At 39.1% G+C, this 17,552-nt stretch overlaps 1 protein-coding gene across 2 annotated transcripts in view; it reads left to right on the top strand.

Annotated features, from left to right (window-relative positions):
* Positions 1–17,552, top strand: part of LOC126273387 (serine protease svh-1-like) — a 356,722-nt gene that overhangs the window by 146,148 nt on the left and 193,022 nt on the right. For both annotated transcript variants that reach the window (XM_049976948.1, XM_049976942.1), the window contains 3 exons: positions 11,565–11,816; positions 11,919–12,019; positions 12,125–12,303. In XM_049976948.1, the coding sequence (XP_049832905.1) occupies positions 11,565–11,816; positions 11,919–12,019; positions 12,125–12,303 (532 nt within the window). The remainder of the gene's footprint in view (positions 1–11,564; positions 11,817–11,918; positions 12,020–12,124; positions 12,304–17,552) is intronic.

Here is a 17,552-nt window from a genome sequence, read left to right as displayed (position 1 = left end):
AATGGCACATTATTCCATTGAAAATTTGTTCTACAATGATGACTCAATCTGTCTGCATGCCTGAGACACTTTCAGTTGGCATATTTGCTGGGAAAACCTATGCACACATATTAGTTTAGTTATTCCCTCACTGATCTATTGAGTATCATGTTGAAAATAAGTTTCAGCACAATATCAGTGGCATTTATTTTAAGTAAGAGAACATTCAACTGGCTACTCATATGAAAATTCTTCCATCGCTAAGACACTTTTCAAAGTGTGAGTCTTGTCTGTGCATACCCTTGTTACAAAAACTCGCCAGTTTTGCTGGAAATTATTTCATGCAGTATTGTTTATGTAAACTGGAAAGTAAACCTCAATATCATGATGTGACTGTTCTTAATAATTACTGTACGAACATGTTCTACCAATCACTCAGTCACTACATTTACAGTTCTGGCGGTGTCAGAAATCTCCATTTTTTGTGGACAGTCTAAAATCTGTTTGCCTTTTTTTCCTCAGGTCTTATTACGGTGTATACATCTACATTTTGTTTGTACCAACCTCTAGTTGCAATTTTATAACTTTTTTAGGTTTCCTGGATTTTTCCACATTCAAATACGAGCATTTGTATTTGATAGTGTAAAAACTGAGTAAACAGATGAAACTCATATTTACAGTATTTACTACATAAAAAATGTAAATACATATGCAGAGACATGGTCTTTATATTTCTATTTCTTCCATAACCAGTATATGTGCCAAATAGACACCTAAAACAGAAAGATTACAATTAAAATTATGTTTATCATTCATAATGCAGTGCAAATGGTACAACTTGAAGAAAGGGGGGATACTGACTCCAACATTACACTCATTACACTTGAATGCGAAGTCCTTTCTGCCGTGATTCCGTGTTTGAAATTAATCCTTTTCATGACAGTCTATATCTTCTCTTACCACCTTTCCATGAAAATAATACTAGAAACATATGCAGTAATAGCACTTAAAACAAATCACGCCTTCACCCCATTTTCAGGCAGTCCAATCTGAGTCGTTCTCAAATAAATCATTTGAAGATTATTGAGGAACTTGAGGAATCATTTTTTCCAAATATTCCTCTTATACAGTGCACATTTTAAACAGACATAACATGCATGCCTGCTCACATTTATGAGTGATGAAGTGCCAATAACAAAATCATTGAATAATTGTCAGTTTTTTATGATATTAATAGTTACTGACATTTGACATCTGCAGTAGAAACTATGACGTCTGTAAAGCTCACTAAGACATCTGTGGCACTCATAGATGTACTTAAATATTGCCGTGAGTTCTAGTATCATTCAGTGTGCTGTGGTGGTTAGTGTTACTGGCATGCCGTGGGTCACCAGTTCAACCCTGAGCACCAGTATTTTTTTGTTGTTTGCCATTCATTGTTTCTGTAAAGTTCTGAAGATATCTTATGTGATTAATGTTTGTATATTCTGGAATACGTAGAAATAGTACAGTCTGGAATATTCTATGTTTGTATAAATAGCAGCAACCTATGTTCAGGAATTCAATTCTCTTGTTGTTCTGTGTTGGTGTCAGTAGTAAACATGCTTTGTGTTGTAGGAGTTGTAATTCATTGATAACCCTGAGTTCCAGTTTGGAATTAATTGTGGTTTTGATGTGACATTGTTTGGAGGAGATGCATGGCTCCAATTGGGCAACATAAAAGCAGTCTTACACAGACAGGAACCAGAATACAAACTGTACATCATTCATAAGACCCATATATTCAGGAGACAGATGTATTCCAAAACAGCAGTAACTCAGCTGCACATCAGGCACCATCAGTGTTTTCCGGAGATACTTGTCAGGAATCAAACATTTGCCTCAAGGGACTCAGCTGAGTCACCAAATAGAACAAGTGGGATGATATGATGTGTTTTGCAAACGTGTACCCTTATCTAGAGGGAACAGTCCAGCACTGGTTTAAGAATAATGGAGAGAAACTCAATAGCTGGGACAAAATACCAGGCTGAACTGAAGAAAATGGTTGGTGACAATCAATGGCAAGTCCACCTGGTGGAAGAATAGAACAAGGTCAAATGTCATGGTGAAATGACACAGTTGTACATAAAAAATGGTTTGACCCTGTGTCACATCATGTATCTGAATATGACAGAACTGGACAAAATCTCTCATTTGATAAAAATAGTTGCAGAAGACATTTGCAAGCACTTCTGTTAAAGTATATCACAACAGGCAAATTCATCAAATGGTGCCAGCACAATGTGGAAATACAATAATAATAATAATAATAATAATAATAATAATAATAAAACACACACACAAGGGTGGGGAGAGGTGGTATGGGGTGGGGTGGGGAGGCTTGATGAAAGAGACATGCTCGACTGTTGAATGTTGCCCATGTGACAGTCATAGGAGACCACCACAAGCTCACCTCTCTCGTACACAGGATACTAAGAGAAGAGACACAGCAATGGATGGCAGTCAGAAATCTTGCACTGAGTATAGAAGAGACAGCAGCCTTTGATGTTGACCTGGTGCATCAGGAGGTAATAGAGAATATCGAGGAAGAGGTGTATCAGTCTTTAGCACTAATCTCTGCCACCAGCTTAACATGCCCGGAAGAATGGGCTTGGCTTACTAGGACTCATAGCTGTCAGGCAACAACCCAGTCCCAGACTAATGCAGCTATTACCAAATCCTCCACCAAGTACAGTGCCCCACGGAAGAACAGACATTTGGAGGACAGAGAATGACACACCAGTGTGTCTGCATGCCGTAGACACATAAGCAACTGCAGAAAAAGAAGGTGAATTTATGACAAGTATTATGCTGACAGACATCAACCATCAAACAGTTCTGTTAATGCTAGTCAAATGCAGATGATTGTAGTCTACCTGTGAGACAAAGCACATCGCTGTACCATAGATGAGGTTGCTCTCCAACATGCTGTAGCCATTCCATGTTAGATTTACTACTACAGAAGTACCAGACACTAGTATGAATGCTGAATTTAGGCAAACCAAGCAAGGTGACCATTTATGGAAGTGAGGCCACCGATGATACAAATTCTCTGTGGATAACAGTCATGAAGATGTCAAGAAATCTCATTGATGTCGTTACTGATGGCTAACTTGTCCAGATGATGGTTCACTTAGAAGCTTCCACTTTTGTAATGTCAGATGCTATTGTTATCTGCTAAGGAGACTACAACCCATGATACAAAAATTATTGTGCTGAAAATTATGTATAGAAAATACACCCAGCCAACAGGAATGAAATGTGCAATGCAGAGTAGCAATACTTATAAAATAAGAATGAAAATAACTTATAAATTAAATGCTGAAATTTAAAACAAAATTTTATTTGGTTTGTACTACATCTTATACGAAATGTTTAAAATCTCAGTCATGATTCTGAATCACTATCACTCGATTCTATGTTGCTCATTTCTTCATACAGAGCATCATCCTCCAAACCATGTAGTGCATTGGATATCGAAAATTTTTTAAATTCTTGTTGCATAGTCTGATTTGGAACACGCTTCCATGCATCATAAATCCATCGGCACACTTGCGACAAACTTGCACGTTTCACACATCCTGTTGGTGTCAGTTGTCCGTTGCTTTTCAAAAGCCAGTCTGTGTACATGCGTTGAAGCTTGTTCTTAAATGGTTTATTCAAACACACATCAAGTGGTTGCAGAAATGACATCATCCCACCTGGAATTACTGCCAAGTCTGTTTTGCTTTCTTCTAATTTTTGTTTTACTGCAGGTGTTGTATGGCCCGTGTACGCATCTAATACCAACAGACTGCCATAAACCAAGAATTGCACCAGGATGATGATTCCACACACGCCAAATACATTCCAGCACCTTGTCCTCTGAAAATCACCCAGCTTTGTTTGCTTGTACAATTACAGTTTTTGGAAACACTTCTGATTTCAGTAAAGTCTTTCACTTGAAAACTATGAATGTGTGTAATTTAAGTCCATCTGCTGTGCAAGCAAGCATGACAGACATCTGCTGTTTTTCACCCCCTGATGTAAGAACACTTATGTCTTTCCTTCCTTTGGTGTAAACCATATAATTTGACAACATGTCAAAATATACGGGAGTTTGGTCAGCATTTCCTACCTGGTCAAGAAGGTATTGCTTTTCTGTGCACTGCCTAATTACAAAGTGCTGAAATTCCACAAGTTTTTCTTCATAATTTTTCGGCAGCTTCTGTGCAACTGAAGTTCACCTCTGAAGCGAAAAACCCCAGTGCTTCATAAACAGATCAATCCAGCTGTGACTAGCCTTAACGTTTTTGATTTTTTGCTCTCTAGTAATTTCATGTGCCTTAATTTTAAAAATTTCAGCATTCAAAGGCAGGAATGTCTGACGATGTACCTTAACAAATTCATTTAAAATTACTTCTTGCGCATGATATCAACCACACTTTGACCTACTAAATGCTTTCCTGTTACTTGAACATTCAAATAATTTGTCTCTCTGCAGTCGCCATTGCCTGATGTTCCTCTCATCAATCCCGCATTTCAGACCTGCAGCATGATTAGACCTTTGTTCCATGAAAGAAATAACTCCCCTCTTGGATTTGGTACTAGAATGAAGCGCTTCATTATGGTTCACTAACATCAATAAGCACTTCAGAAAATTCCATGAAGCAATAGGTGCTGCTACGTGAAATCTTAATGAGCCCCAGCATATCAACTCATGCAACAATCCTAGAGCCTTGTGCATTGTTGGTAATTTTGTGTAAAGAAATTTATTTTTGTTGCTATGAATATTTGAAAGGGTGCTACATTCGAAGATGAACAATATGGAATTTCTATTTATGGTACTTCGTTGGACAATGTATCAAAATGCAGTGGTCAAACCTTGGGGCGGAGAAAAAAGCTCGTCTTCTACAGTTTTTTTTCTTTTTTTCTTTTTTTTCCCCAGAGGTTTTGGCGCCAGTATTTATCTTTGTGCCTTCAAAACATGCATGTGTACTGCTATGTATATTTGACAGCAGAAGTTATTTGTGGTGGTATCTACCAACATTTTTCAGAACTTCTGCGCACTTTGGACTCAATTCTAAGCTGCAGGCGGTTTTTTGGATTACAAAAACCAGACAAAAAGTGAAGCTTAGATTCTAGTAAATACATTATATGGCATGGAGAATCAACTTCACAGTGTGCATGTGAAGATCAGACGTACACATACACCACTGTAATTTAAAAGACGTAGAAATTGTGACGTTCATGACATACAACATTGTAATTTAAGAGAGATAGACGTTCAACCTTGTGAGAGTGTTAAATATTTGACACACGGTCCATTACAAAAATAAATAATTATAAACATTGTTAAGGATTTCAACCACCTTACACAAGATACTTGGTCCATAATATAAAATGAATTGTTATAAACACCGTTAAAAGCTATAACCCACTTTATATAGATACCTTAAAGATTCTCATAAAAGATCAAGCATTCAGGAATACAAAAGAGGAAAAAGCGTCTGTGGAGAGGAGAGGGCAAGGGCGCTGAGGTGGGCATAGCAGGCAAGGGTAAGATCCGGATTAGAATTACCAGAAATAAATCAAACCAATGTACTCACATTACTCATATATATACAATCTATACTGCAATATTATTTAAGTATGCACCCCTTTTTTTGCCTTTTGTCATCCTGAATGCTTCATCTTTTATGAGAATCTTTAAGGGTTCTGTGTAAATGGGTTTGTAACCTTCAACGATGTTTACAATCATTAATTTTATATTGTGGAGTTGTACGAGACACGCCCTTGTGAATGGTGGTTGTAATCCTTAATGATATTTATAGCTGTACATTATTATAACAGACCATGTATCACATATTTAATGTTCTCACAAGTTGAACTTCTGTCCCTTAAATTACAATGGTGTATGTCAGGATCTTCATATGCACAGTGTGTAGTTGGTTCTCCATGCCATATAATACAGTGTCATCTTGTACCTTTACAGAAATAATGTAAGCAGCTTGTTAAATAAATAGCTCCACTACCTGGTTCCCTGATATACCATAGATTACACGGTGCATAACATAATGTCTCTGTAATGATCTTTGACAGCTGTTTCACTTATGTTTATGTTGATTACTGCATAGAAACAGTGAAACTAGATAAAGTTACCCATTTTATTTCACAGCCTTATCCTGTTAATAAAGTATGCAAGTCACCAGCCAATTAACATATCACAAAAGTGTTATCACTTTTACTTACAAAGCGTTGGGTTTACATAACCAAAGATGTATATTTTAACAAGGACTTGCGATCCACACCAATTAAAAGATTTCTGATGTTTGTAACACTTAAAATGTAGATCTCATGATAAATTGTACAGTCAAATGGCGGCTATATCCTTTGGTAAACATACCTAAGTGACATTTCATGGATCTCATGGACTAGTACTGGTTACAGCAGAAAAGGGGAAGTATCTGTCTGAAAATTTAAGTGAGGCAAGTCTAAAAGCTCTAAGTTTAACACAGAGGTGGTTTAAATGTGGCCAAAATACCAGAGACTGTGGAAAGTACAGCTCCTTAAATGGCACACAGTAAAGTTGCTTGTTGGTGGTAAACAGGTAAACACTCAAGTGTTGTTGTGAAGTATGGATCATATTGAATTACAAACTGTAATGAAGTATTACTATATATGTGCGCGTGTGTCTGTTCTGTTGGACATGTCTTATAGATGAGACACTACTTTTGTGATACAGCAACTGTGTGTGTGTTTGAATGAGTGGTGTAGAAACCTGCATTACTAATGAGATTGTGACAGCACTGTACAGTGTAGTGATTTTTGTTTTATGCTTCTTCTGTTGTGGATGAAGACACATTTCTCTGTGTAATGTATTGTCTTCCAGTGCTAGAGACATCATTAGAAACTGTAACACCTCAGAAAGCAATTACAATCTCAATCGGAAACTTGGGCTTTTCAGCTTGCTGAGTTTGTTTGAGATTATGAAAGCTTTCTGAGTTGTTATAGCCTCCAATGAAGTCTCCAGCATTAGAAGACAAAAATTTGGGCTGAGAAATATGCATTGGACCACATTCTAAGGCCCACAAAACAAAAACCACCTGAATTGTACGTGTATTGTGTATTGAAACCAGAGACCTAAAAATGACAAAGAGGCTTCATCCCACCGTAGCCCTCAGTGGTTCACAGCCCCACAACAGGCCACAGGAGTCCACCCACCCCATCGCCGCCCCACATCGAACCCAGGGTTATTGTGTGGTTAAGCCCCCAGTGGACCTGCCTGGGAATGTCTCATGCCAGACAAGTGTAACCCGAAATGCTTGTGCAGTAGAGTAATGATGGTGTACTCATATGTGGAGACAATGTTTGTGCAGCAATCACCGACATAGTGTAAATGAGGCTGAATAAGGGGAACCAGCCCACATTCACTGAGGCAGATGGAAACCACCTTAAAAACCATCCACAGGCTGGCCGGCACACCGGACCTCGACACTAATCCACCAGGCGGATTCGTGCCGGGGGCTGGCATGCCTTCCCACCCAGGAAGCAGTTCGTTAGACCATGTGGCCAGCTAGGCGGGCCTGCATTGTATGACTATACAGAGTACCCCAGGAGGAATGGTAAATATTCTGGAATATGACAGGAATGATCATTTGGAGCAAAAATTTCTAGTAAACTTGGGCTCTAAAAAAATTGTGTCCTATCCTATCCTTTGGGCTCTAAAACCCACACCTTCATTTCCATGAAATGTATTTGCATATAATAACAACTGTATAACGGATTGACGACAGTGAAAATTTATGCTGGATCGAGACTCAAATCTGGATTTCCAGCTTTACATGAGCTGTAATCTTAACCGCTTTGGCTATCAGTGCACAACTAATGGCCAGACCTAAATGTCCATAAGCTGTAGTTCTTGCATCACAACCTGAACTCGTACACACATTATGTAATTTGGGAGGACATTTTAAATGAAAGTTGCTGCCTAGTATTGGCAGATAAAATACAATAATACAGTGCCTGTGTTGTTAAAATGTCATTACTTATATGGAAATTGCATAAGGTGTGAACAAGTGCAGGTTGTGACACAGGAACGATGACAACATATGGAAGTTCTGGTCTGCCTGTTCATTGTGCACTTGTAGCCAAAGCGGTTAAGGTGACCACTTGCATAAAGCAGGAGATCTGAATTCAAGTCCTGGTCTGACACAAACTATAAATGTTGTCATTCCACGATAGAGCTCATGATTGTTTGCAACTGCAAATACATGTCATGTGTTTCATAATGGCTGTAGTTTCTGCAGTGCTTGTACCTTCAGGTGTATGTGCATGTCTGAAAGAACATTGCATTATTCTTCTTAACAACACAGGCGGTCCAATATTGTTTTCATCTACAACACTGTGATCCAAATCTCTTCTATTCCAAGCTGGATGCTTTTCATACTTTGGGTTGCAAGGTAATAGGACCGAAACAAGAAAAAATTTTTCATTGAATATGGGCTCTAAAACGCAAACCTTAAGAGGTAAGAGCACTTCCTCATCTTTGATTCAGCGAAACAAATCTTTTCTACTGTAAGCTCTTTGTTTTTCATACTTTAGGAGCAGATAGTATGGATAAAAACAAGAAAAAAATTTCCAGTAAACATGGGCTCTGAAACTGCATTTATTATGATGTGGGTGTGGCAAAGCTCTCTGGATACTATGCCTGTGGACCAACATACAAATTTTCCCTCTTATTATCATTGCTCAATATTGTTTATATTTATTTAAAAGTAATTACAGTGAGTTTATTTGCCATTTTATGGCAGTAGATGAAGCATGGAATTACAATTATGTGCCAGCATTGAAGGAGTTATTGAAGCAGCAATTGGAAAACTTTGAAATTCCGCTCAGGGAAGCAGACGTTTGCAGGACAAGTCATCTCTATCTTTCCAGAACTCTCAAGGTATGGTTCACATATTATCACCAGAAAGGCTGAACCGTCCCTGAGGTGTATTATACTTCAACGTTGGACAAATTTAAGATTTATATTTGTTTTCTAAACACCAACATCTGACAAAAAAAGTTCTCTTTTTATCAATAAAATATTTTCTTCAGCCCACTTTGTATGGAAGCATGAAAGATCTTCATTTCAGAGAGACTTCACATTAGCCACATTCACAATATCTGAATTCCAGTAATTGCATTTTGCTCCCAGTCTTGATGAAATCACTGGTGGGATGAAAATTGACATTGTCTGATAAAATGTAGGCTGAGATAACCAAGTAATTTTACTAAGTGTATCAGAGAAGTGGAAATTCCTTGAACTACATGTTCTGATTAAGAAGGTGAGTAAGATGAAACATAAAACATTGTCTTCACAATTTTGTTTTTTCTCTGTTAGGCCAAGAAGTTATGCTACAGAGTTACAGAAATGCACATCATAAATAAAACAATAATGACAGTGAAAGATCTGCTATATTTTTGTTTTATTTGCAGTTCAGGATTATCACTCCATTTTCAAGTACCAGAATGTGGTTTCAATTATATGTCTGCATCAGAGGACAATGTAGTAACACTGTTCACATTTTACGCCGCACTTCACTTAGTGTAGACTGGGACTGTGTCCATGTTAACTGACTGGACACGGCCCTTGCTGCCTGAGTTGTTGTTGTTGTTACGCCGGCAGAGGTCGCGTCTGAATTCTCACGTGCCCTCTGATGGACAGGACTCTACTTGTGGCAACTACCGTCCGTGACGCACCGTGCCGATGTGCGCCTCCCGCAATCTTTCTGGTCGCTACTGCAGAAAACACATGCACGTCTTTACAATTTAGTTTTTTCTTTGTGAGGCCAAGAACTTATGCTATGGCGTTACACAAATGCACAGCACAAATAAAACAGTAATGGCAATGAATGACCTCCAGGTACAATATTTTTGTTTTGTTTGCACTTCAGGATTATCACTCCACTTCCAAGTACCAGAATGTGGTTTTAATTATATGTCTGCATGCCGGCCGCGGTGGTCTCGCAGTTCTAGGCACACAGTCCGGAACTGTGTGACTGTTACCGTCCCAGGTTCGAATCCTGCATCGGGCATGGATGTGTGTGATGTCCTTACGTTAGTTAGGTTTAAGTAATTCTAAGTTCTAGGGGACTGATGACCACAGCTGTTAAGTCCCAAAGTGCTCAGGGCCATTTGAACCATTTTATATGTCTGCATCAGAAGAAAACATATGCATACTCATTTTCATCATTGAAAATTAACATTTTACAATCATGACATTCACATTACTATCGCAAATTGTATTTGGTTACAAATAAAGATTACACACATACTTCAGTTTGGTGCACTTTTGTGTTCATTATACCTATGCGTGCCGAAAAGCTTAATAAGATCCTTTTATTCTGAATTTCCATCTTGCACATATTTCATTCCTGTTGTAAGGGCTTCATTATGCTCTTAACTGTTAGTATAGCCTGATACAAGCTCCAGCATTGCAAAACATATTATCATCTTTGGGTGCACCCTTGTGACTTATCAACTGATCTATAATTAGAATGAAATTTTCACTCTAAGCAGAATGTGTGCTGATATGAAACTTTCTGGCACACTAAAACTCCCCCAGGCTGTGGCTAAGCCGTGTCTGCGCAATATCCTTTCTTTCAGGAGTGCTAGTTCTGCAGGTTTGCAGGAGAGCTTCTGTAAAGTTTGGAAGGTAGGAGACAAGGTACTGGCAGAAGTAAATCTGTGAGGATGGGGTGTGGGTCGTGCTTGGGTAGCTCAGTTGGTAGACCACCTGCCGACGAAAGGCAAAGGTCCCGAGTTCGAGTCTCAGTCCGGCACACAGTTTTAATCTGCCAGGAAGTTTCTGATCTATAATTGCTGTCCAACATTTTAAATGTGTATGCCCAATTGTAAATTATCATTAGAATGAATTTATGGATGCAAATAGTCTTCAACAGTAACATTTGCCCTGCTATCACTGAGCATGCTGTAGAACTTAACAAGGGAGTATGGGCAATTGTTTCACCACTTAGTTATTTTGGCCACTACTATTTTGGTTACTACCAATATTTATTATGCTAGATTGTCGCCCTTTTTCACTACCTTGTGTGTGTGTGTGTGTGTGTGTGTGTGTGTGTGTGTGTGTGCATATATAATGGCTAATGGCTCTTGTTGCATGTTACTTTAGTTTATTAAAGTATCCAGAGGTCTAATGGTAGCAATTATATTAGAGCATTATTTTGAAATTTTAAAGTTTTACTTATGACCTGTTATATATATGTGGTTAAATGTGGTGCTTTCCAAATGGCTTTCATTGTATTTAAATCTGCTCAGATGTGTAATTGTATGGTCCAACAGATTTTGGTATGGAACACATCAAATAATCAAGACTTTATTACTCACTGTTTTCCCAGATGTTGTTTTACAGTGAAAATGATGTTCACATATCTCATTAAGAAATAGCGTCTTGAGTATTCACTAGAAATTTTAAAATTAAGTTGCAGAAGATCCAGTCATTTAATATAAACTGTCCATCCTACTTAAGGATAAAATGGATTATTACGTTATTGCTACAGGTTGTGTTGTAAGGAATGGTCGAGACTATAGTGGAACAGCTAACGTATCTGTGACTGGTCTGCCATGCCATTACTGGAATCATGAAAAGGTTAAATCATCTCTGGAGAAAATTATTCCACATGAACTAAGATCAACATTAATTAATCACAATTACTGTCGCAATCTGAATGGGGGTGAAAGCCACCCTTGGTGTTTTGTTGGAGATGATGTTAGATTTGAATACTGTGATATTCCTATTTGCTGGACTACAGGTTTGTGCTGGATAAAATTGCGTATTTATTCATGCCTATGACAAGATTATCAGATTCTTCCCTGAATAAAAGAAAAGCCATAACTGCAGGTTTTTGTTTCAGGAATCAAGAAAACTCCAGTAATTCAAGGCTGTGGGCCAAAGAAATTTGAGTGTCAGTTCAATGAGTGTATAGATGAATCCTGGGTTTGTGATGGTGATAAGGTTGCTGGCTGATTTTGTATCTAAATGTTTTTTCTCTTTGATTTTTTTTAATTAATAGATTAAAATATTTTTGAAGTAATATGACAAATTTCTTTTGTGTGGTAGGACTGTAGTAATGGCCATGATGAGACAGATTGTGCGTCTTATTTGGACAGCTTTTCAAAGTTCTCCTCAAGACGTTTGAAAGGTCATGATGTTGAAAAATGGTTATACACAAGTGTCAGCAAATGTGCTCGTAGATGCCTGGAAGCTACAGATTTCATATGTCATGCCTTTAACTATAAGTAAGTATTTAGGTCAACATTTGTGCCTGTTTTTAATTCATTGTTGACAGGGAATAGTGACAAGAAAAGGTAATAATGAATTGTGCTGTTGTGCTTTTTGTACATTTGTGCTGTGTAGTGCTTTTTGTGCAAAAATCAGATTAAACCTTTATTATATGCTGCTGCTGAATAAAAAGTTGCAATCTGCTGTGCCAGCACCTTGGCTCCTAATTCTTCACCACAGTCTGTGTACAATGCACTTTGCAGTCTACATAGCCACAAATGGATTTATATTTCATTTAATGTCTTTGGAGATGTATTGACCGTCTGCTGCATTAATTTTTTGTAACAGTTTATGAGACTGATCTTATGGAGGTAATAAAGGAAAGTACCTCTGAGCTATGACACAACTCTGTTTGACACATTCTACATCAGCTGAAAGTTAACATCATGAAGGGCTCCATGTTTGAGAATATATGTGTGTTAAGGTTTACTTTTTAACTCTGAACTGTTGCTCATTGATTCAGTTCCAGAGTAAGTGTGTACTACTTCTTAACTTTAGACTTTTTCACCATTGCCATTTTTCCTGTGCTGAAAACTGAAAGCCCTTACCTAGCTTCAACTTTCTACCAGTAGTAGAAAGTATGCCTTTAGAAATTAGATTGTAATGATTTTCCCTTTAGGAAGATTGTAGCACTTCAAAAACACAGGTGTTCTGTTTGACATGACTGACTTTTTTCTTAGCCCATACTGGCAGATAGAATGTGTCCTTTATTTTTTATTTTTATTTTTGGGACATCATCTGCATTTTCATGGTATACGTGTTCCATGGAGTGTGGGACATCTCGTAGCCAGGACTGCAGAATGGAATAAATCACCAAACCAGCAGGTACTGCAAAATAGTCTAGCAGCAAAAGTCATACCACCTTGCAGACACTCTGTGTCCATCCAACCCTTTGTACATACAAGAATACAAAACAAACTTTAAAACGGTATGAGATTCTAAATTACTTAAATAATAAAGTGAATACTTTCGAATATCACAACCATCATTCATTGTTCAGGCAGCCATTGGGTTGTTGTTGTTGTTGTTGTGGTCTTCAGTCCTGAGACTGGTTTGATGCAGCTCTCCATGCTACTCTATCCTGTGTAAGGTTTTTCATCTCCCAGTACGTACTGCAGCCTACATCCTTCTGAATCCGCTTAGTGTATTCATCTCTTGGTCTCCCTCTACAATTTTTACCCTCCACGCTGCCCTCCAGTACCAAATTGGTGATCCCTTGATGCCTCAGAACATGTCCTACCAACCAGTCCCTTCTTCTAGTCAAGTTGTGCCACGAACTCCTCTTCTCCCCAATTCTATTCAATACCTCGTCATTAGTTATGTGATCTACCCATCTAATCTTCAGCATTCTTCTGTAGCACCACATTTCGAAAGCTTCTATTCTCTTCATGTCTAAACTATTTATCGTCCATGTTTCACTTCCATACATGGCTACACTCCATACAAATACTTTCAGAAACGACTTCCTGACACTTAAATCAATACTCAATGTTAACAAATTTCTCTTCTTGAGAAACGCTTTCCTTGCCACTGCCAGTCTACATTTTATATCCTCTCTACTTCGACAGTCATCAGTTATTTTGCTCCCCGAATAGCAAAACTCCTTTACTACTTTAAGTGTCTCATTTCCTAATCTAATTCCCGCAGCATCACCCGATTTAATTCAACTACATTCCATTATCCTCGTTTTGCTTTTGTTGATGCGGGCGATTTTCCCCGCATTCTGAAGAAACACCGGGTCGGAACTGTGTTTTGTCCTCCGAATAAAACTCGTGTACTGGTGGGGAGCCCCAAAGATGACCTCGGTTTGAGGAAGGCCGTCATGTACCAGATTCCGTGTCAATGTGGCAAGTCGTATATTGGTCAGACGATGCGTACCGTCGAGGATCGATGCCGTGAACACCAGAGTCACACTCGACTGCAAGTCGAGCAAGTCGGCGGTCGCTGAACATTGTTTATCGGAAAATCACGCTATGGAGTATGACCGCACGAGGATGCTGGTACAGACGTCGAGATACTGGGACAGCATTGTTAGAGAGGCCATCGAAATTCGCACCAATGACGACCTCATAAACTGTGACTGTGGCTATAATCTTAGCAAGGCTTGGGAACCAGCGATTGGGTTAATCAAGAGTAAATCGAGCAAACGCATAGTTGTGACGACCACGGCGGACAGAGCCATCACACTGACGTCATCTCAGATGCCGTCGCAATCTGTTCCACCACGCTACCGTGGTGCGGGGCGCGGACGGCGGAAGGAGCACGCCGCGGGCGGAGGGTATTTAAATCGGCCGCCGCCGCGACTGAACCCAGTTCCCCCTGAGCAGCCATAGCATACGGATCTCCGTGCCGGCACGTTCACTGGAGCTCAGTCCGTCAGTTCACCTGGTGATGGCGACATGTTTGATCGCCGAAATATTGTGCCCGTTGGACACTATAGACCGGCAGTACACCCGTGGATAGTTTGATTAAATATACTCATGGCTCCCAGAACATCTAATGAATGCAATGTTTCGACAGCTACACTGTTTCTTCCAAAGAGTCGGCGGAAAACAAACTTCGTTTACATTTAAAAATATGTCTTTTTCGGGAATTAATTTTGATGCGTACCACGCATACGATATCATTGCCTGAAAAATCGGTGCTGAAAGTTGGTTGTGAATTATTCTGTGGATAGTTATTGCATCAGTGCAGTTGTGTAATTCCTGCTGGGTTTCCAGAAACACAGTGCAATTCTGAAGGCTGCAAATAAAGTTTTTAACCTGGCGATAGAAATAAACATCACATGGCTGGCACACAGGTGTGCATTTTGGCGGTATTACTTTTACTGTGCACGTCAGCTGACCCTCGCCATCTATAAACATTGTGTCATATATTTCAGTATTAATTAGGCCACTTCAGAAATCCAATATTAGGCAAAACCTGTTATCAGAAACATATGGTTTAAAAACATTCTCAAGAAATGTTCTGTACATCGAGTTCGTCAGTTTCATGGATTTGGAGCAAGTAAGGTAAACGTTTTTCAACGAGTCAGTTCAACGATTGACCTCTTCTATAACCCGAGAACCATATTTAACGTTCATTTCTTGTAAACACAGGAAAACCTTGGGCAACACTTTTCCAGAGGCTGTGATGGCATATTGCGTCCTGTACGAATGTGTTAGTTTGTTTTTACTACTAATGGCAACAAGGATTTGTTTATCTCCCTGATGCGATAACGTGCATCGAATGTTCACCCGATACTCTCATCCTGCTAGATCAGTGTTGATCATATAATCACGATTAAAACCGGTCATAAGTGACACAGTTTGCATGCTGAAAAGAGCCGCCACTTTCGGTATATCTTCTATATTTTGTACCTCTTTATGAAACATGTAATTAGTGACGTGCCTTTGATGGATTTTATACCGATTTGAAATTTCTTGCCCAAGATAATGATGCAGCAAACATAAAATCCTTGTTGGCCGTATACTGAAGTGCTGCACCTGCAGTCCACTCCTGAAGTATTCTCATTGTTACATACTCGTTATGACAGCGAGATTCGACAAATCGGTCGTATGTCCACTTGTTTATCACCTGGTATTTGTCGTATCTTGTCCCTCCTTTAATGATATCACTTTCCCATAGTTTCTAGTCTTTTTTCCTTTTCAGGGCTGTTGTTGCTCCATTCTTTTGCAGTGTTTGTAAGTTCCAGTTTGGATGATTCCTGGCTAACACTACCGCCTTTACTTTTACTTCAAGGGGTATAGCGCCGTAGTTCAATCATTTAGCAACCGGAGCAGATGAAGCACATATTCCCAATGATGTGAAGATTTCCAAAGTGTTATGACCATTTTGCAATTCACTAGTCAGGATACCTTCCATTGGATCACCTCTGGCTTCGTCTTCATGGTATGGTACTTCAGTATCAACAAAAGTCATTTCGTTCGTTAGCACCAAAAATCACTCAACAATAGCGGCACCTATCAATCTGGAATGCCAAGAAACAGAACTGCCGGCTTCCGGTAGTGCATTGATAATGCATCAGTCTTGCAACACTTTTAAAAACCAAAACACAGCGTCGGTAACTTCCCGCTCGCCGTTGTCTGTGACAGGGTCCCAACTATATATTACAGCGCTAGTCGAAGGGTGTACATCCTCCATTATTCAGATTATGCACCTGAAAGATATGATACAATAAACAATAACTAGTTACTATGGCATAAACAGACGAGCTAATTACTACAAACTACATGCAGTACTCTTCATATGTTACTTATGGAAGAACACTGTATTCGTTCACAAAACATATTTCATTTGGCGCATTAACGATGTAAAAACCACTACATGTATCCGCGAGGATCGCAGCAGCCTGATGACGGTAAACAACAGTTTCCGATTTACTGCTATAAGGCTCGTGCTGAACACCTTCACTCTTCCAGGTTCACAACTATCATATGATGAAGAGGCAACCGGGACAACGCAACTCTCCCCACGTGCATTCTGTCCCGTGCCTCGCTGTAAACAAGCGTCATGCGGTTGGCTATCTGTGATCCCTCGTGAGGAATTCGCAGCACTCTTACTCAGAGTTGTTTTCATGTGACAATACTTAAAAGTTTAATACTTTACTAACTCATGGCGTTTGGGAAATTGGTTTGCCTACCTTATTATTACCATTCCTTATTGATTTACTTACCTTATTAACCCTCCCATCCCTATCAATTGAGATATGGAAAAATACAAACGAAAAGAATAACATCCGCTATGCTAAGCTACTGTGCCGACATGCTATCGTCGCTGTCGGTGAAAAGCGTTTACCTTGTGGATACAGAAGCGGCAGTTGTCAAAGTTTCTTTCCTCGATTTCTGGAAAAGTTTGTGTTTGCGGACTCCATACCTGATGATGAAAAATGCTCTATTTACAATTTCTATCGATCCCTCCAATTTTGAGTTGATTGCTCTTCATAACCTTTAGGGGTGATTTTCTCAAAATTGCGGGGGTGTTGACCCAAAATAGCTTAGAGTCCTTCGTTTTAGGTTGTACACAAGTGACGTGCCTAATTTGAGCCGAATCGAATGGCCGTGTCTGAGGTCTTCCCCTTGTAAGTAGAAATGTTATTATGATGAGCCTCAGTGTTGTATCACTGTTTACTAGGGTTATTCTTCATGAGGTTATTTCATAGTTGGAAAGTATTTTTACAAAGGATATGGTAGATCTCTTTAGACAT

This window comes from Schistocerca gregaria, chromosome 1 (genome assembly GCF_023897955.1).
Source record: "Schistocerca gregaria isolate iqSchGreg1 chromosome 1, iqSchGreg1.2, whole genome shotgun sequence".
Classification (NCBI taxonomy): Eukaryota; Metazoa; Arthropoda; class Insecta; order Orthoptera; family Acrididae; genus Schistocerca; species Schistocerca gregaria.
Note: the sequence above shows the minus strand (reverse complement) of the source record. Positions and strands in the feature narration are given on the sequence as shown.